General features: G+C 40.7%; 1 protein-coding gene across 2 annotated transcripts in view; it reads left to right on the top strand.

Moving 5' to 3' along the window:
• Tafa1 (TAFA chemokine like family member 1) overlaps positions 1-20613 on the top strand; it is a 544051-nt gene that overhangs the window by 390167 nt on the left and 133271 nt on the right. For both annotated transcript variants that reach the window (NM_182808.3, XM_017321638.2), the window contains exon 3: positions 20015-20155. In NM_182808.3, coding sequence (NP_877960.1) covers positions 20015-20155 — 141 coding nt within the window. The remainder of the gene's footprint in view (positions 1-20014; positions 20156-20613) is intronic.

The raw sequence follows: 20613 nt of genomic DNA on the forward strand, positions 1-20613 counted from the left end.
CTTGTTGGCAATTTACAGGGTTCAGGGAATCTTAGCATGTCCTGGTCCCATTATTGTTGACTCTACTATTTGCCATTTCATAATAACATAGAGGCTCAACCATCCAGTTGATCATGGTTAGTTCATCTGATTATTTTCAATTGCTATAATCGGTATGGTATGTTCTTAGGACTTTGTGTGTACTAAATGTCTCAGGAAACCAGTACATATTTGATTTTCTCTTCCAATCTTTTTCAGTAAATCTAGAGACTACCAGTAATTCGTTGGGTCCCATATGCATATTAGCATGATAAAATCTTAATCATTTTGTTATAGCTGCTATAATAGTGGTAGTAAAACATTGGTAACAACATACTCCAATCAGAACGAAGTTTTAAGCACTGTACCAAATGTTTTATGGGACTTCACTTACCAATCCTCAGAACTGCTTGATGACTTAATTCCAAATGGATTAAACAAACAGAAGGGGAATACATTGGCACACTGAGTTGAAAATTGCAGAGATGTTACCAGCGACAACATATTTCGAGCTGAACAAGCTTACAAGATCTGGGCTCTCACCATCACCAATCTCTTCATCAGCTCAGATTCTCCCCAAAGGTCGGGTCACATCTTCAAGTTCAACAGAAATAAATCCCCCTTTAACCCAGTATTTCCACACAAATATCAGGTCAAGTTTGATGAAACCAGTTGGATCAAAAGCTCACCTTCTGGCCACTCTCTTTGGCTGGGGAAAGACTGTACTGTTTGTTTATGTCTAAGTCACAGTACCACCCCAGAGCTCTTGTCCACTTCACCATGTGAACTAAACACAGAGATGTAAATGCTTATTTTGTTACTAGAGAAAGCAATGAGGCACAGGTAACCGGGAACAGAACAATGGTTGTAAATGTAAACAGTACTGTTCATTGGCATTCCCACTCCTCAAACAAATAAGTCAAAATATATAATGCTACAGTTGTTCACATTTTCCAGATATAAAACATAAAGACAATAATCTATCCAAAGATCATCAGGATACTTGTAAGCCCCTCTCCATCCCTGGGGAGTCATGTGTGTTCAAGGCTACTTATCTCATTCCCAATAAGGAAACACTGATCTTGTTACTCATCTTCTCATCTATAAGGGGAAAGTAGATGCCTAAAATCCTTTTCATTAATTAATTAATTAAAATAATTAATTAAAATAATTAATTAAAATCCTTTTCATTAATTGAACAGATTTTCCATAAGCAAAAATCTATGTTTTCACAATTGAAAATTGAATAAATACTAGTGACTCTTGATGATCTTCTCAGTTAACTAGATTCAAATGTCAAACAGGGTAGTCATTTTTACACGGAAGCTCCTTCATCCTTAACTAAGAACACATAGCCAGGATATAAGAGGTGGTAACATGCTGATAGACACATGGGCCCACTCAAACCCTGCATTAGGTATCTACACAGCAAACATAATGGCTTAGAGTACCACACATTCATAGTACCTCTAGATTAGAATCTGGGCATGATCTAGAAACTTTCTTTTTTGGAGTCTCACTAGACTGTACCCAGGTATAAGCTCAGTCCATGTTCTCACCAGATGCCCCAGTGTATAAATGAAGGCTTCTACCTCTCAAAGGTGGTGATTAAAATATCTCTTCTTGAATTAGAGGCTTTCTATTTTCTTGTCGAAGGGGTCAGGGACCATTCAAGAATCTTACGAATTCGTTAGTTCCATTCCAAATACACATTTCTTTAAAGCACCACCATTCATTTACTGAACACCGGCAATGGAGAATTCATATACCTATATCTGATGCTATATTATCAGAAGAGTATACTTTATCAATATTTTTAGGAAATGCAACCTAGTTTTAATCTTGGTATGTATGCATGTGTGTATAGAGGCCCCTGATGGGTCAGTGATGGACATCTTTCTCAATCACCCTCAGTCTTATTTTCCAAGCCTGGATATCTCCCTGAAACCAAAGCTGGCTGACTCAGCTAGAGTAGGTAGCTGGTCAGCGAATAAGGATTCCCCCATCTTGACCCCCCAGAACTGGGATTACAGGTATAGATTCCCAAGGCTGGCCTTTGAAATGTGCTTATGGAGAATTGAACCCAGGTCCTCATGATTATGTGGCAAATATTTTACCTAATAAACCATTACCCTAGCCCTAGCATTGGGAGTCACACACAATCCCTTTGTATTATATCGCTTAGGAGTAAGTCACAAATCCCATTCTTGTCAAGAAGAAAGATTATGAAGGGAAACAATGTGAGACCACACTAGATTCTGCACTGGCCTAAGTTACTCTTCCGATACACAGAAGTTCAAAGTGTGTGTGAGGGCATGTGTACAGTTATGCACATACCACAACATTTTATAGAATGAATTTAGCATCCCCAGATTTTAGTGTCTGGGGTGTTTTATGTCCGGATTCTAGAACCAGTTTCCCATGGACACTGAGGGATGTAAATTGTTGACAACATCAATTTCCAAAGTCAGACATCCTGCTGACCACTTGAGATAACAGCATCAGTGAAAACATGCATGGCCGCTGCCCTATGGGGCTTTCACTTCTTATAACAAGCAATGCTGGAATGTTTAGCACATATTTTAAAAAGTGTGATTGCGGATGTGCCAAAGTGAAGGTCACAGTGATTTGAGAATGCAGTCTGAGAGGAACAAGGTACCACTGACCTAAATGAGGGTAAGACAGGCTTCTTTGGGGGGACGTTAACTGACACAAAATACTCAGGTTAAACACCTACCGACAAAGAAAAGGGAAAATGAAAAATGGTTTTCTTGATATTTTTAGTACACCTGCACTTCCTGGCTCTTTGTATTGTAACTGACCAAAAAAATGTTTTTTATCAAATTCAAAATCAAGAGAAAAAAGTAAAGGGGTTGCTGTTGGAAGATCAGCTCCCAGCTTCTGGCATAGCTGCAGCCAAGCGCACTAACATTGGTGTTTGGGGAGGCTTCTGCCCCTCCACTGTGTGGATTCCACTCACTTTCAGGCTTCTTTACTGTAGCTCTAAGGTAGCAGCAAGCTCTAGCCATATCTCTCTATCAGTGAGGGAGTAAAATTTTCTTCTTTTCCAAGTATAACTGTTCTGTGGTTGAATCTCAGAGTGAATAATTTGGGTCAGTTCCCAGAATGGTTAGTTAGCCCCTGGCATCTAGGGATGGCAGGATCAGCACAGTCAGCCCCAGGTCTTATAGGACCGAGTTATAGGAAGTAGGCCCTACCCAACTTCCTGCGCTAGGAATGAGGAAGAAAAGATTCGGGCTTAACCACGACTGAAAACAAAAGGAGTGGTAGCAGGCCAGAATCTGCTGTGGAATGGCAGTGTCACACAGTAGTGAGGACAGTAGTCACACCAAACCATACAAAGCACCTCCGATTATTCTTCCTCATAGAAACTTGTTCTACCCTCTTTACAAAATGCTACTTTAAACATCCTTCTTTGCCATAGCTACCCCATCCACCAAGAAAACCCAACTCTGCTATTTGAAAGTGGACTGCATGGATTTCCTCGATTCTAAACAATTAACATTTTCCCCTCTGCCCCGCAGTCTACCCTGAAATTCAGTGTGCATGCACGCATGCAAACATGCCTCTGTCGCTGCTGGCCTGCTTGCAGGAGGTCCATTAAAGGGAGGCTCATTTCAAGCACAGATGGTCCCCTGGTAGCTTAGTGTCTGCCTGTGGCCAGCATAAGTGAATTCAGGTGGCCTTAGACTTCTGATCACATCCATGTAGCTAGGGAGGAAATGAAACCTTGTTTATCATCTTGATAAACCATCTCTTTCAGTGCCGCCGGATGCCATATGCAACTCGGTGGAGTCAAATACTATTAAATTGTCATCACTGTCAGAAAGAGAAGTAATAAGTTTCTCTACCCGAGTCATCCTTAATGACTTCCACCATGTGTAACACAAATCAGTTCCTGTTTGCCTTCTTTTCCCTTAAATGTGTGTGATGCTTTGATCTCTCCCTGCCTCTTGTTGGGAGGCACAGTCTCATATTATAAATAAATATAGACTTTTATTATTGCCTCTCAGCCAAGCCAATAAAATACCAAGATGACAAAGGGTCAGACTCAGCCAGCACTAAGCAGTATTATCTCCTTAGAGTGGCTCACATAAGGCAGAGGTTTGGAAACCTCTTTCACTGAGTAAAAGCTTTGGAGGTGTCTCCAGTCATCATTATCACTGTGATCAAACACACTGGTGGGAGTTGCATATGCACACTAAAGGTGAAATGGACATCTTTCAGTCTCATCATCTTAAAGGATAATATAGCGAATGGACCTGGCTGTACTGTCAGCAAAAACTCCTCCCTGCATCATTGGCTTAAAACCCAACCAAACAACATTTATTAGTTGATCATCAGACATGATTCAACAGTGACCTTGGTTTTTAGTTAATCAGGAGCAAGCACTCTGGAGAGACCACTAACTGAACTAAGGATGCCAAACTATGGCCTATTTCCTGATCTGGGCTCACCATTAGACTTGTATGGACTAAAGGCTAAGAACACGCTCTCTCTATTTTTTTTTTTTTGAATGCCTGGAAAAAATAATCAAAGGAGATGATGTATGACACATCAAAATTACATGAAACTCAAGGGTCTGTTTCCATAAATATCACTGGAGTGGGCAGACAGCCATGCTCACCTGTTCACATACTGCTCAGAGCTATTTCCATGATACAACAGCAGTTTGGCAGTCGCCCTTACCAGAAGGCCCACAAAGCTGACAATATTTACAATCTGGACCTTTATAGAAAAAGGTTGCTGACCTCTGATCTAAAATATGGCGAGGGGCTGCAACGACAAAAGGAGCTCCCTAGAGTTTTGCAAAATTAACTCTCAGTATGGTTGTGATGTGCCAGTTACCTTAATACCCACTTGTCTAACCATAGCAAACTTCTTCTTCTTCTTTTTTTTCTTTTTGTTGTTTGTTTTTTCGAGACAGGGTTTCTCTGTATAGCCTTGGCTGTCCTGGAACTCACTCTGTAGACCAGACTGGCCTCGAACTCAGAAATCTGCCTGTCTCTACCTCCCCCGAGTGCTGGGATTAAAGGTGTGCACCACCACGCCCGGCTCATAGCAAACTTCTATCATCAGCCTTAAAACAAGAGGAGGAAGGGCTACCAGTAAATATTAGCACTATCTGGAACAGACAGTAAGTAGGTCTAGACCAGTAGAGCAAACATCAAGAGTCTATTCTTTACTCTTACCAATGTTTTGCTTGTGTTTGCTCATTGATCTTCAGTACAACTCATTAGAGACTAAAGATTGCTCTTCTCTGCTTTGTTGATCAGGAAAGAAAGGAAAGAAAGCATCAAGGTTTTCTTGAAATAAATATATCTAATAAAATGTGAGAGTGATATCAAAATCATGTTAGCGTGGCTCCCAAGCCTAATTTCAATCACTAGATCTGTAATCATCTTACCTATATATGGACACCTGAGATTTTAAAAAACAGCCATTGATGCTATAGAGCAATTATTATCCATCTGTGGGTCATGACCCCTTTAGGTGTTGAAGGATCCTTTTACAGGGGTTGCCTAAGACCCAGTGGAAAACATTAATATTTATATTATGATTAATGACATTAGAGAAATTACAGTTAAAGTAGCAACAAATATATGATTGGGGATCACCACAACATAAAGAACTATATTAAAGGGTTGCAGCATTAGGAAGGTTGAGACCCACTGCCACAGAGACTGCTTCCTGACAAAACCCTGTATTATAGAATCCAAGAGACATAAGCACAATACCACTTTCTTGTTTGTTTATTCATTTGCTTAAGAGGTTGCTAGCAATTAGCCCAGGAAAAAGTCACATGTAATATGCAGGATGCTTTATATGATTTCCATGTCTCATGCATGCTGAAAAAAGGGCTTGCAATTTAAGGTGCCTAAGTAAGACGATCTACCCATGGACACCAAGCTCTAAAGTGAGAATGTATCTTCCAGAAGATGGTGTCTTCTAATCGCTTCACCTTGGTTATCTGACATCCTGTTTTTATCCTCTTGGCTTTGCACCTAAGCCAATTCAGTGATGCTGGCCAATGAGCATGCTTGTCATAGCATGAGGAGATGTTGCAGTAGTGGGCAGGGATGGGCTGTGAGCATTGTTTATTAGTTGTTCTTTTATGTTCTCATGAAGATGCGTGTGCATCATCACTGCAATGTTCCTATCAATATTCATCATATTCAACCAGGGAGGATCATGAGGGAAACTCATTTAAAAGAGATATTTTAAGACCATAAGTATTGTTGCATTTCTATACTATTTTTATTCCAATAAAATGGATGTCATTAAATATTTGTAATGAGGAATACAGACCCCCAAATGAATGGCATGTTAAGTAGACAATCTGAGAGTACAACAAAGAAGCACTTAGACTATCCACTGTTACACATGAACAGGTCAAATGTATGTGGCTCACAGCAGGAGGCTCCTAGAAGTTGAAACATAAATATAGTCACCTCCACCTTTCTAAAATCTGTCCTTGCACCACCACCCAGTACAAATGTCCCTCTTTCAGTATTATTTTTTTTAATAAATCACAGTTTTTTATTGGTAAGAAGAACTTGTATGTTGCTTTAAAAAAATTTCCATCAACACTCTAGTACTCTCAATAGTCCTTAAAGAGAGAGCATTTTATTTTATTTCCAAAGGACAAAGACTTAGAAAGCACAACTTTGTAACCTCAGTCCTCAAGCTGGGTAACCTGAGACAGGCTTATTATTTGAAATATCATTTCAGTATTAATATATTCGACCCCAGTGCCACTTTTTCATATAATCTGAGGGAAATTAACATAGCCACAAGAGTTCCTCCTTTGAAATAGGATAGCTTGTTTCTTGTCTAGAAATTGTTTCCATATCAAACTCAGCCTTGAAGGCTACCAAGAAGAGGGAAATTCAGATCATTGCCTGGATAAACCAGCAAGCTTGGTTCAACTATGTAGCTGAAGAAGTTCCTGGAGAGATTTAGACCAAAACTACTTTATATGGAATGGTGGGCCGAGATGTAGTCTTTGCTTGTGTCCAAACAATAGTAGTGGGGTGCATATAATTCCTGTATGGTAGCACAGGGAAGCTAAAGAACACAGACGCTGTTATTCTGTCTCTAGAGACTTTCATGGATAGAAGTCTCTATTGGAGGGAGAGGGTTCCCATTTATTTGTTGATATTTTTTTTTCAGCCACCCAAGATTCAAATGATTATGTTAGAGGTAATAAGTGATTTCTAGTATGATGGTAATTTAAAATGTATTAAGGGTAAGTCTGGACCAAACATATTTTGGGAATGAATAATAAAGAGGTAGATGTATTATATTCTCTGCTTCATTCTAACAAACAAAAATTTCTAAGACAGTTCTGAGAGTAACACAAAGGCAATTTGATGTCCAGCATACTACAGGGACTACAATCTTCAATGCCATACCAAGCCTTTTTCTTTTACTATTATTGTAAAGGAAGAAAAATATCCTACTTTATTTAAAGAACTGTCAGGAATCACTGATTTTGTTGTTGTTGCTGCTGCTGTTGTTTTCTAAGTTTATTGTTGCATCTTTAGGTAAAATTTATTTCTGTGAGAGTAGAACTAGTAATAAAAATGATTCATGCAGTTGATTCCACTGCATTCACTGTATAAGTCATCTCTTCTCCTCCTCCTCCTCCTCCTCCTCCTCCTCCTCCTCCTCCTCCTCCTCCTCCTCCTCCTCGGAATCTAGTGAATGAGATGAGTTGCTTTGGGTGTTATTTTAGTATTTTATTTCAGGGAGAGATTGAGAACAGAATGCAGTCACCTAGTTACTAACTAGGTAGAGAGGAGAAGATGCACGTGCTAGCACGTGTTCCCAGGAAAAACAGTAGGAAATTATTTATCCCATCAGTATTCCTATGTAATCTATGATTATCCCAACAGCCTCAGTAGCATCAGATTTCCTTTAGTGTCTACTTTGCACCCAATATTATTGTAGTCATCTGTCCGTACTATTTAACCCTTTTGCCTATTTACCCTCAAAGCACGATCAGAAAGCAGATGCTATCATCCACTTCTCAGTTGAGAAACCAGAAGACTGGGGTGAAAAGAAGCAATAGCAGATCCCAGGACTTGAACCTTAGCAACTAGCTTCTAGAATGTGTGCTCTCCCCGTTGTAGTATGTATACTTCATTAGATACGACTGTCCTGTCCATATTTCTCCTCTTCTCTTCTCTTCTCTTCTCTTCTCTTCTCTTCTCTTCTCTTCTCTTCTCTTCTCTTCTCTTCTCTTCTCTTCTCTTCTCTTTTCTTCTCCTTCTCCTTCTCCTTCTCCTTCTCCTTCTCCTTCTCCTTCTCCTTCTCCTTCTCCTTCTCCTTCTCCTTCTCCTTTTCCTTTTCTCTTCTTTTTTTATTGGATATTTTCTTTATTTATGTTTCAAATGTTTTCCCATTTCCAGGTCTCCCCTTTGGAACACCCCTATCTCATCTCTTCCCCCTGCCACTATGAGGGTGTTCCCCACACACTCATCCACTCCTGTATTCCCACCCTGGCATTCCCCTACACTGGGGCATCGAACACCCTCAGGCCCAAGGGCTTCTCCTCCCACTGATGTCCAACAAGGCCATCCTCTGCCACATATGTGCCGGAGCCATGGGTACTCTTTGCTTGGTGGTCCAGTCTCCAGGAGCTCTGAGGTGGGGGGAGTGTCTGACACTGTTGTTCCCTCCATGGGGCTGCAAACTCCCTCAGTACCTTCAGTCCCTTCTCCAACTCCTCCATCAGGGACCCTGCGCTCAGTCCAATGATTGGCTGTGAGCATCTGAGCATCTGCCACTGTATTTGTCAGGCTCTAGCAGAGCCTCTCGGGAGACAGCTTTATCAGGCTTCTGTCAGCAAACACTTCCCAGCATCTGCAATAGTATCCGGGTTTTGTGACTGTATATGGGATGGATCCCCAGGTGGGGCAGCCTCTGGATGGCCTTTCCTTCAGTCTCTGCTCCACACTTTGTCTCCATATTTCCTCCTGTGAGTATTTTGTTCCCCCTTCTAAGAAGCACTGAAGCATCCATACTTTAGTCTTTCTTCCTTTTGGACTTCATGTGGTCTGTGAATTGAATCTTGGATATTCCAAACTTTTGGGCTAATATCTACTTATTAGTGAGTGCATATAATGGGCAGAATTGTATGTATATTTACATACAAATTACTTATTTTTCATTGTAATTAGCTTCTCTTTTCTTATTCTGTCATGTACATGCCCAGAGCCTCAGGACAGAGGAGATGGCAATTTATTTAACCTTAAGCTTAAACGCATCATGCAGCCATTTTGCCCTGCTCGACAAGACTGTGCCTGAAGATCCATTAGTGTCTTTGCTGTCAATGCTTCATAGACAGAGACACTTGGAGCTTCCTTCCAGCCCATTGGGTCAATAAAACATTTTTAACAGAGTCTTAAATATGCATTTCTGACATCTGCTACAATAGGTTCCTAAAGAGCTATTTTTAAGGCCCGATCAGGAAGTCCTATAAAAGTGAATCTCAAAGAGTCTGCTTTATCTTACATATTACAGCTTTTCAAGAAAGGAACTACATGAACTAAAGTGGAAATTTAAGTATCCAATTAATCTTATCAATCTTAACATACTTCAGCCTAGGTTTTTATTAATTTCCTCCAAATATTGCCTTTGATTGTGTCCTCGTTTGCTTTCTAATGCTGTGATAAATATTGTGATCAAAGCAACTTGCAAAGGAAAGGGTTTGTTTTGTCTTACAGGTCACAGTCCACCATCAAGAAAAGCCCAGGCAGGAACTTACAAATGCAAATGAAAGCAGAAACTGAAGCAGAGAATGTGGAGAAAAGCTATTACGGGCTTGTTCTCCAGCTCACAGTCACACTTTCCTTTACAGCCTAGGACCACCTGTCTAGGAATGAATCGCCACTCACAGTGGGCTGGGCCCTTCTACATTAATTACTAAATAATAAAATGCCCCACAGACATGCCCATCGCCCTATCATACAGAGGCAAGACCTCAGCGGAGGTTCTCGCCTTCCCATTTGTCAAATTGCAAACCAAGATTAGTTTCTATAGACCTTAAACACATATCCTTGCTTGACCATTGGGAAAGACACATGCTTCAAAGGACTGTGTGTGTCTCTGTGTGTGTCTCTGTGTGTGTGTGTGTGTGTGTGTGTGTGTGTGTATTATTTGATAAATCATTTCTAAGTTATTTTATTTAGAATAAAACGTGTTTACACATTTTTGATTCTACCCAAAACCAAAGTTCCAAGTTGTTTCTTTCTTTTGTTTTGTCTTGTTTTTTGTTTGTTTGTTTGTTTGTTTGTTTTTTGGGTTTTTTTTTTTTTTTTTGGTTTGGTTTGGTTTATTGGAGAGTCCCTTCTTTGCATAAGCTGTATTTATCTTGTAATTTCATCCTTGAAAAAGACCATTAAAGACCATTTTTAGAAACATCTTCAAAAGATTAACTGATCTGGAAGGAATGCAAAAGTGGGGATCTGGGAAGAGTCGGGAGGAGGCGGTGATTTAATAGGATCAAGATACACTGTGCACATGCCTAAAACTCCTCAAAGAATTCATGAAAACATAATATCTGACAACAAAAGTTAGCATTTCACCTTCCTTCATAAGTCCCAATTCTTTTCTTTCTGTATCCCCTTCATTCCCTTCTTTCCTTCTCTGTTTCTTCCCTTTCCTGTTCCCATCTATTATATGCATTTAATCAATTACATCAATTTAGAATATGTGTCTTGCCAACCCTTTATAACAAAAGTGGGCATTAGTACAAAAATAAAAATTATGCATCCTAAATGTTATTATGGGAGAATTGTGTGAAATGTATTTCAGGAAAATATTTGCATATTGGTTCAGGAAGAGCACTCAAGGAAGACCTTGAATGAGGAGGGTGCAGCCACACACACACACACACACACACACACACACACACACACACACACCACACACACCACACACACCATATACAACATACATACACATATCATATACACACACATACCACACACCATACATGCACACATACCACACATACATACACATGCACGCACACACACACACACACACACACACACACACACACACACACACACACAGAGAGAGAGAGAGAGAGAGAGAGAGAGAGAGAGAGAGAGAGAAAAGAAATGGAGAAATTGTACACGTTCATTTTTGTTGTTTTTGAGGTAATTATTGCACAAAAGCAGGCTTTCTGGGAAAGACAAGCATTTCCCTGTATCTTCTATCCAATTCTTCTCTTTCCCGGAGAGCTTACTCCTGTAATAATTTGAATTGTTCCACCATTGCTTCTTTATCTCAGTTGTAAGCCATCACCACACACACAAACACTAAATATCTCATTTCTTAACGTATGAAGAGGAAATAGGCACTAGAAACTTCCCACAGGATCGTTTTAAATGGATTTTTCTCAGTTTATAGCCCAGAAAGAATCAGTTGCATAGTATTTAAGCTACTTTTAGTAGATTTCCAATCTGGTGGCAAGTGTTGGTTGTGATGACAAGCTTCAACTCAGCTTTTAATCATCCACCTGCCAGTCATTCCTAGACTTTTCCTTCCCTTTCCATCATGATACATAATTGTCATCAGTGGGGAGTCCTTTTAAAAGAAACATTATCCTTAGCAATCCATCTCCCTTGGGTTTCCTTCCTTGTATAGAGTAAGACAGTGATGCATGGAGCTGGGGAAGAGAGATTGTAGCTTAGAGCATTTGGGCTTGGCAGAGAGTTGATGTTGCCAAATATAATCTTAAAACAGTATCTTCTTTTCACCTTTGGGTGCATTAGAAATTTTCTTTTCCTGTTAAGAATAAAGTTGATAATGCACTCAGAGCTCTGACAAACCCAAGAGTTAGGGAGGGATGGTTAACAGAGAGATGTCCCATGGGGTTTCCTTGCAAGGAATTTACCCTTCCTCCTGGGTGAATGCTGTAAAGAGGGCGAGAGGCAAGAGATGCTATTGAACGTCTGTAATGGAGGGAAAAATAGGAGGTTGCTGTGCGCTGAACATACTAGGTTATTTCAGACTGAGGCACTTCCTGTGCCTAGCTGGAAAACAACAGGACCCTTTATAAAAGTAAATTCCGAGTATAAAGCTGCAGTTTTATAGATACTTTATCTTAGAATTGTTTTTTATAGTCAAAATGAGGATATGAGCAGCAATTTGGAAATCTGAATTGCACAGACAATATCCAAGCTGTTATTTGCACGGTATCCTCTGTTGTGAGTGGGTATCGCACCTGTGTGACTGGCTGGGTGTATGGATGTTGGGCACAAAGCAGAAAAAAACATTTTCCAAACAATCCATATGCAAAAAGGGAAAGTCCGATTTTCTGAGCTCTTAAATGACTCTGCTTTGACAAGCCATAGATCATCTTGAAATCATTTAGACTTGGACGAAGATAAAATTTGGGAATGGATTGGCAATGGCGCCACAGAAAAGGCTGAGAAGCAATTACATGACAAATATTGTTGTGATTTGAAATAACATTGGCATTTAGATTTAAAGGGACAGTATACTGGGCATTTCTTTTTTTTTTTTTTTTTTCTTTCCATTTTTTATTAGGTATTTAGCTCATTTACATTTCCAATGCTATACCAAAAGTCCCCCATACCCACCCACCCCCACTCCCCTACCCGCCCACTCCCCCTTTTTGGCCCTGGCGTTCCCCTGTTCTGGGGCATATAAAGTTTGTGTGTCCAATGGGCCTCTCTTTCCAGTGATGGCCGACTAGGCCATCTTTTGATACATATGCAGCTAGAGTCAAGAGCTCCGGGGTACTGGTTAGTTCATAATGTTGATCCACCTATAGGGTTGCAGATCCCTTTAGCTCCTTGGGTACTTTCTCTAGCTCCTCCATTGGGAGCCCTGTGATCCATCCATTAGCTGACTGTGGGCATCCACTTCTGTGTTTGCTAGGCCCCGGCATAGTCTCACAAGAGACAGCTACATCTGGGTCCTTTCGATAAAATCTTGCTAGTGTATGCAATGGTGTCAGCGTTTGGATGCTGATTATGGGGTGGATCCCTGGATAAGGCAGTCTCTACATGGTCCACCCTTTAATCTCAGCTCCAAACTTTGTCTCTGTAACTCCTTCCAAGGGTGTTTTGTTCCCACTTCTAAGGAGGGGCATAGTGTCCACACTTCAGTCTTCATTTTTCTTGAGTTTCATGTGTTTAGGAAATTGTATCTTATATCTTGGGTATCCTAGGTTTTGGGCTAATATCCACTTATCAGTGAGTACATATTGTGTGAGTTCCTTTGTGAATGTGTTACCTCACTCAGGATGATGCCCTCCAGGTCCATCCATTTGGCTAGGAATTTCATAAATTCATTCTTTTTAATAGCTGAGTAGTACTCCATTGTGTAGATGTACCACATTTTCTGTATCCATTCCTCTGTTGAGGGGCATCTGGGTTCTTTCCAGCTTCTGGCTATTATAAATAATGCTGCTATGAACATAGTGGAGCATGTGTCCTTCTTACCAGTTGGGGCATCTTCTGGATATATGCCCAGGAGAGGTATTGCTGGATCCTCCGGTAGTACTATGTCCAATTTTCTGAGGAACCGCCAGACGGATTTCCAGAGTGGTTGTACAAGCCTGCAATCCCACCAACAATGGAGGAGTGTTCCTCTTTCTCCACATCCTCGCCAGCATCTGCTGTCACCTGAATTTTTGATCTTAGACATTCTGACTGGTGTGAGGTGGAATCTTAGGGTTGTTTTGATTTGCATTTCCCTGATGATTAAGGATGTTGAACATTTTTTCAGGTGCTTCTCTGCCATTCGGTATTCCTCAGGTGAGAATTCTTTGTTCAGTTCTGAGCCCCATTTTTTAATGGGGTTGTTTGATTTTCTGAAGTCCACCTTCTTGAGTTCTTTATATATGTTGGATATTAGTCCCCTATCTGATTTAGGATAGGTAAAGATCCTTTCCCAATCTGTTGGTGGTCTCTTTGTCTTATTGACGGTGTCTTTTGTACTGGGCATTTCTTAAAATGTAAGTAATATTTAAAAAAAGGGGCATATTTCTAGCTTTTAGGAAAGGTTATTATAAAACTGACTTTTCTCTTTTATTGAGGTGTGTCCACTTTTTTGTATGTGTGTATCCGTTCTCCTTTTCCCGAGGAGCTGGTGTGAACAATAGACTTTATCATCTCTGTGGTTGTGTTATAAACCCAGGGTTTTACTTTGCTAGAATTTTTTTTCAGTTTCTCATTAAATTTTGCATGGGCCAAATTAAACATAGGATGCTGCTTTCACTAAGAAATATTAAATATAGATCTGGATGGAGAACGACATTTGCATGTTTACTCTATTTTATATACTGTGCCAAAGACATCCACCTTTCTTAATTATATTCTATGTTCATGTGCCTCTCAATCCACCCATCAAGTACTTGCTACTTAGTACTGGGTTTGGGCAGATGAGAACTGAGTAAATACAATTGCTTTCATTCATCCTTAGTAGAGTAATAGCATGAAAGAATAATTTGCCTGTGCTAAGTTTTCAGCAACTGCTGTAGCAGACTCCTTTCGTGTAGTGAAGGCAGCTGGGCCCCTTTATAGGACCTATAAAACCCACAAATCATAATATGAGGGAAACTTTTCCTATCAAATGTTTAATATTTTCATTTTTTCAGGATAGGCAAATGGTCCATGTGAATTTGACTATTGGATTACTCTCTGGAGCTCACTGGTTTGGCAAGACAAGCCTGCCTGTGAGCTCCAGGGATCTATCTACCTGTCTTTGCTCTGACAGTGCTGCGTTATTACTGCCTACCAACATCCCCTCTCATATGGGTGCTGGTGATCTGAACTAGCTCCCAAGGTTCCTGTGACAAGTACTTTACCCTCTCTCCAACCCCAGTTAACTGCTTCAGTGTCATTGCTGTCCCCACTGGTGGCAGGGCTCTTTTGTTCTCTGCGAGTCCATCTTCCTAGCTCTGTCTTTAAGCAATTATGAAAACACAAGTGGACTTGTGTTCAAAGTATTTTTGAACCCTGATAATATGCCAGAAATTATTTAATAGCATAAAATGATAGGGACCCCTCTCCATAAGAAGTTTACATGCCAGTGAGGGACACAAGGGCAGCTAGAACAATAAATAAATTCTACACAGCATTTAAAGGTAGCAGATACTCTAGGAGAGGATATGGATCAGACACAGATCAAAGGAAGGATTCTCATGTATGCCTGCTAAGGAAATTGAGATTTATTTCAATAGAGTAATCACTTGGACATCTTATGGAATGGCATGTGAGCAAAGATGAAAAGAATTAAAACTGAGCCAGAGACCTGAAGAGAGAGTGTCCCGGGTACTGTGGTAGTACCTGGGAAGGACTGTGCCCAGCATGTTAGCTTGATTGCCCAAGGCAATATGGCCAGTGTCCATGGAGGAGGTAGAAGAACAAAGAAGAGCTGTGGCAAATGATGACACACACAGGCGTGGGACAAAAAGCATTCTGGACACTTCTCTTTGATACTCCCTATAAGAGACACAACAATCTTCTGTATGCTTTTGGTCGGTGAAGAATCACCATTTCTGTACAAGATGCAAACCCCATGAACTTTGGAATCTGATAGACTGGAGTCATTCTTCTGTGCATCTAAGCAAGTTATTAATTATATGTGGGACTTGGTTATTTTATCTATATACTAGGGGCAATCCCATGTAAGGTTGCTGGCTTCTAGCATGCTAGACTCATGATCTTGTGTGTCTATCGTAGCTGCTGACTTGACTGTAAATCAGATAAGGTTCAAAGTACCTCCAGGGAGCATCCACATACTTTCTGCTATTTTTCCATCACAAGTGCTGCTGCTGTCTGGTATTAAAGCCAAGTAGTCACTTAAATGTGTGGTACTTTCATGCAGTGTCAACCTAGCTATTACTGACTTGATGGAAGGTAGTTGTAGTTGAAGTTGACAACTGTTAGCTATAGCAACATGATCATAAGTGTGTGGGTAAGGGTGTAGTGTATTATTGTCCCTGTTCCATTAACTTTAACCCCAGACCTGTAGAGATAGGAAGATACTTTTCCTTCCCCCAGGTTCAAACTTTGTTGTTTGCTGCTGCTCAGCACTGTGTTGTGATGTTTGTTCCTCCTGCCTGGCCACCTTTTTCTTCTTCAATTCCTCCTGTACATAGCTGCCAAAGAGATGGCACTGAGGGAACATTCACATGGGAACTGACCATTGTCTTTCCAAATTGCTATTGAAGCCACCCTGCAGTGGAATGACTCTCCTTAGAGAAGGATGAGGAGCCCCCTCCACTTTAATCCTGTCTTAACTGGCCTGTAAGCCTTAGTTCATTGTTTACAGTACATTTCTGAAATGCTCCAATCATTGCTGTGGAGAAATGGCCAATTATAACATGAAACAATGACTTGAAAAAGATCATTCTATAGCATCGTGAAGAGCCAGGAAGTGAGGAAGTGTTCAGAATAAAGAACAAAACAAAGCAAGCTTACAATGGTCTCTGTGGCAAAAGGACATAGAAGCCAAAAGATACCTTGCAGTCCTGGAAGCTGGGATGCTTGAAGCAATTAAATGATCTCATACTACATTATAATAGCATGCGTAATTAAAATACACAAGTATACATAGATATAAATAAGTATATGAAAATGGAGATAAAGAGACCAAGCTCATGCAGAAGAATTCTAAATACTTTTATTCATTTCCATAATTTCAAGACACAGACTGGAACTCCTAAATTTCTAAGGGTGGGAAGGGTATACTGCTCACAGCAACTTCCTTCCAAGGAGTATAGTACAAGGGGGAAGTAAGGAAAAAATACAATAACAATGGAGACATCTGACAACTACTGCATCAGCCTGGTGGCCAGATTCAGCATCAACAAACCAAAGTTGATTGTTAGTGTATACCTATGATAGGATGGGACCAGAGTGGATTTACCTCTCCAATCTTTCTCCCAAAACACATAACCTCACTCTAATCATAAGAAAAGCAGACAAATCTCAATTGGAAGACACTCTGCAAAATGCCTCACCAGTCTACCCCCAAATGTCAAGGTTATCAAAAAGCAATTGAATGTTTGAGAAAATGTCACAACCACGAGACACCCAGGGAGACAAGAGAAATGAACACAATTCTGGTTGGACCCTGGAGTAGAAAAGGTTAGAACTAAGGAAGTCTAACAGAGTTTAGAATTTGGTTAATGCAAATATGTTAGAGCATATGATCCTGGAGTAGCTGGAAGAGTCAGAAAGTGAGGGAGTGCCCCAAATGAAAGCCAGGCAACACAGTGTTGACTGTGCATCAAGGTGAGGAACAAGGCAATGCAAGGGCTCCCAGCCGTCAAAGCCAGATCATGGTAAGCAGGAAGGTACTGTAGCACTGGGTCATAATGCCAGGGAAAAATAAACATCAAATGCATTATACAGAAGATGCCAATAATTAGATAATACAAGCAGGAAAGTGTACCATATTTGGGGCCTCTTGATACCATCTTCATAAATTTTCTGGAAATTTAAAGTTACTTTGTGTTAATAAAATGAGTTTTTTTTTTAAAAAGATGCTTCATATTGTCATGTTATTATGAGGCCTGCTCTTCATAACTGCCATTACAGCCTCATCTTTCAACTCAGAATCTTGGAAATAATCCTCAGAGTCTTCATAGAGAAATGTATCTCCTATGCTACCTGTTTACAGAACCTGGGACTTATACTATTGCTATTAATGTCAATTAACTCATATATTTTACTCAGACATTTAGAAAAGACTTCTATACATTCTCCAAGTTGATAGGCCTAAGAAAAATAAGCAATAACTTTGATCCTGTCTTAGTTTACAGCTTGGCTGCGAAAGGCCAAAATCACTGATTACAAGGTGCTTGGAAATGCATAGAGTACTAAGAGAATAAAGAGTTGTGGAGGTGATGAGGTATTCTCTAAGGAACTGACATTGACATTGAGCTCTAAAGAAAGCTCATGTGGATTCTCTCTCATACACACATGCATACACACACACATATGCAAGCACTCACACACACATGCACATATGTATTACCTATATATGCATGTGTCCCTTTCTCTTTCTCCTCCTCTCTCTTTCTCTCCAAGTTTATGTGTGCATGCATGATGGAGGAAGGTGGAGTTGGATGACTTGTCATTAAGAGACAGGACTTCAGAACTTTTCCTGTGTGCTGGAGTGCTGGAGGTGCACAGGAGCTAAGAGGCACTATTTCAGTAGGGACCATATATGCCGAAACAGGAAAAAGAATAGTTGAACTTGAGATGTTCAAGGTCCTGGCTTTAGTCCTCACCATTTTCTTTTCTTTCCTTTTTTATTGGATATTTTGTTTATTTACATTTCAAATGTTATCTCCTTTCCCGATCCCCCCAGACACCCCTATCCCATTCTCCCTCCTCTTGCTTCTAAGAGGGTGTACCCCCACCCACCAACCAATCCTGCCTCCCTGTCCTCGAATTCCCCTACACTGGGGCATCAAGCTTTCATGGGACCAAGGGCCTCTTCTCCCACTGAGGTCATCCTCTGCTACATATGCAGTCCTCACCATTTTCAAAACCAAACAAGAAACAAAAGGAGAGGAATGTCAATACAGAAATACCCTCTGCAATTGAGTGGTATTGTTGTAGGCTTTTGATCATGTATCAGGATCACAGGTAACCCTTGTAGGTCATGGTATGCTCTCTTGTTTCAATCCTCACAGCTTCTGCTGCAGGGGTGGTGCTTATTATTATTCCAGGCACCAAACTGTCTCTAAACTTTCCAATTATGGGTGGGAGGGAAACCCATCATGCCCTAGTCCCACATTATCTAAAATACTCTTGCTACTAAGTTCTCAAAGAGCAAATTGTCTTAATTAGCCCCTTTCCCTTGTTGTCTTTCTGTTTCACACTTCCCTATGTGCCCCTACATATCTTCTATGTATCTGATAGTATACACTCCTCTGAGAGTTTATAATACAACAATGTGTTGGCCACTTGCAACAGATTCTTGTCATCTCTGCTGATCTGATGCCAAGAACTCTAACGATCAGGAGGCCATTTTGGTAAAATGAAAACCTACTGTCTCTGGATTAAAAAGTTGAAGGTGGGAAAGTTAATTCCCGATATATTTCACAACATGGAAAAGCTCATTGCTTCCAGGGTAGGGGAACTGACCCAAGCTAGCTATAGCAATGAACAGCCGTAATTTGGAAAGCTGATGGAAAAAGATGACTAATTTATGGGCACTTTAACAATAAAAAAATCCAAAGCAAAAGAGTTACTTGTTATTCACCAACAATACTGAGCCAGCAGCTCACCTATGCAGGGGCTAGTGCAGAGTGGCATCCATTCGGATGCCCACATACATGGATACATGCCTAGGTGAGTCCTAACAATTTAAATGAAATCCTGGGTCTCGCCATGCCATGGAAAGCACATACCATTTCCTCCAGAAACTCTCCCTTTCATTTGTGCATGCCGCCTGGGTTTGGCAACGATTCCAGACTAGATTTTCACACAGCTCAGCCCCCTTGACACGAGCAGGCAATGGGAAGGAGAGCAGTATCCTGGCCACTTTTCTAGCACTGTTGGTTCTGCATCAGTGGTGTTCTTTTGCTCATCAGTAGTGTTCAGAGAATCTTAAATGCACATGGGACAGGTAAGAGTGCTCAGCACAGTGCATCTAAATCAGGTGGTCTCTTTACTTGGCATTTTAGCTGCAGGCATTTGCTGCTCCACTGATTTCTATTACATCCAGTCCAAAATAGTCACATCTTGAGATGCCCATTAATTCGCTGTTGTTCACTGTTTTCAGTACAGCAATGAGATGCCTGTGTTCTCTGAGACTGTACAGATCATGAAAGAGAGCTCTTTAGCAATTGTGTTTCACAGAATCCCTCTATAATTCCGTTCTCTCCAAACCTGTCTGTATATTCTTATATGTCTAAGTAACCCTTGGGTTAGGTCTAATAGATGGTTCTTTCTTCTTCTCTTGCCAGAAGGAGGGACCTGTGAAGTGATCGCGGCCCACAGGTGTTGTAACAAGAACCGCATCGAGGAGCGGTCACAAACAGTGAAGTGTTCCTGTTTACCTGGGAAAGTGGCTGGGACAACAAGAAACCGACCTTCCTGTGTGGATGGTGAGCAGTGGAGTTTTAGCATTCTCACATGGGAGTTCATCCATGAGGTTACTGCAAGTAATGTGATTTCTTGTGTAAATTAACTGTGGCTCCGGATCATATCTAAAGTGTTGCATAGTAGGTTTGAGTGTTTACTCCAAAATCCATGTTGAAAGCAGGCTGCCATTGTGGCTGGTTCAGAAAGGTGAGGCATCAAGGAGGTGACTGAGCCATGAGGGCTGCACTATTATACATGAGGTTAATGCCATTTAAACAGGTAAATTCAGCCCCTTCTTGTGCCCTTTTTGCCCCTTCTTGTGCCTTTCTTTGTCAGGTTCCCACTGTGTGGGGATGTGTCACCAAAGGCCTCCGCCAGATGTTCATGGATTGATCTTATACATTCAAGCCTCTAGAGCTATGGAAAGTAATTTACATTTGTAAATTACCTAGTCACAGGTGTCATTATAGCAGCAAACACA

Source organism: Mus musculus, chromosome 6 (assembly GCF_000001635.26).
Source record: "Mus musculus strain C57BL/6J chromosome 6, GRCm38.p6 C57BL/6J".
Taxonomy (NCBI): domain Eukaryota; kingdom Metazoa; phylum Chordata; class Mammalia; order Rodentia; family Muridae; genus Mus; species Mus musculus.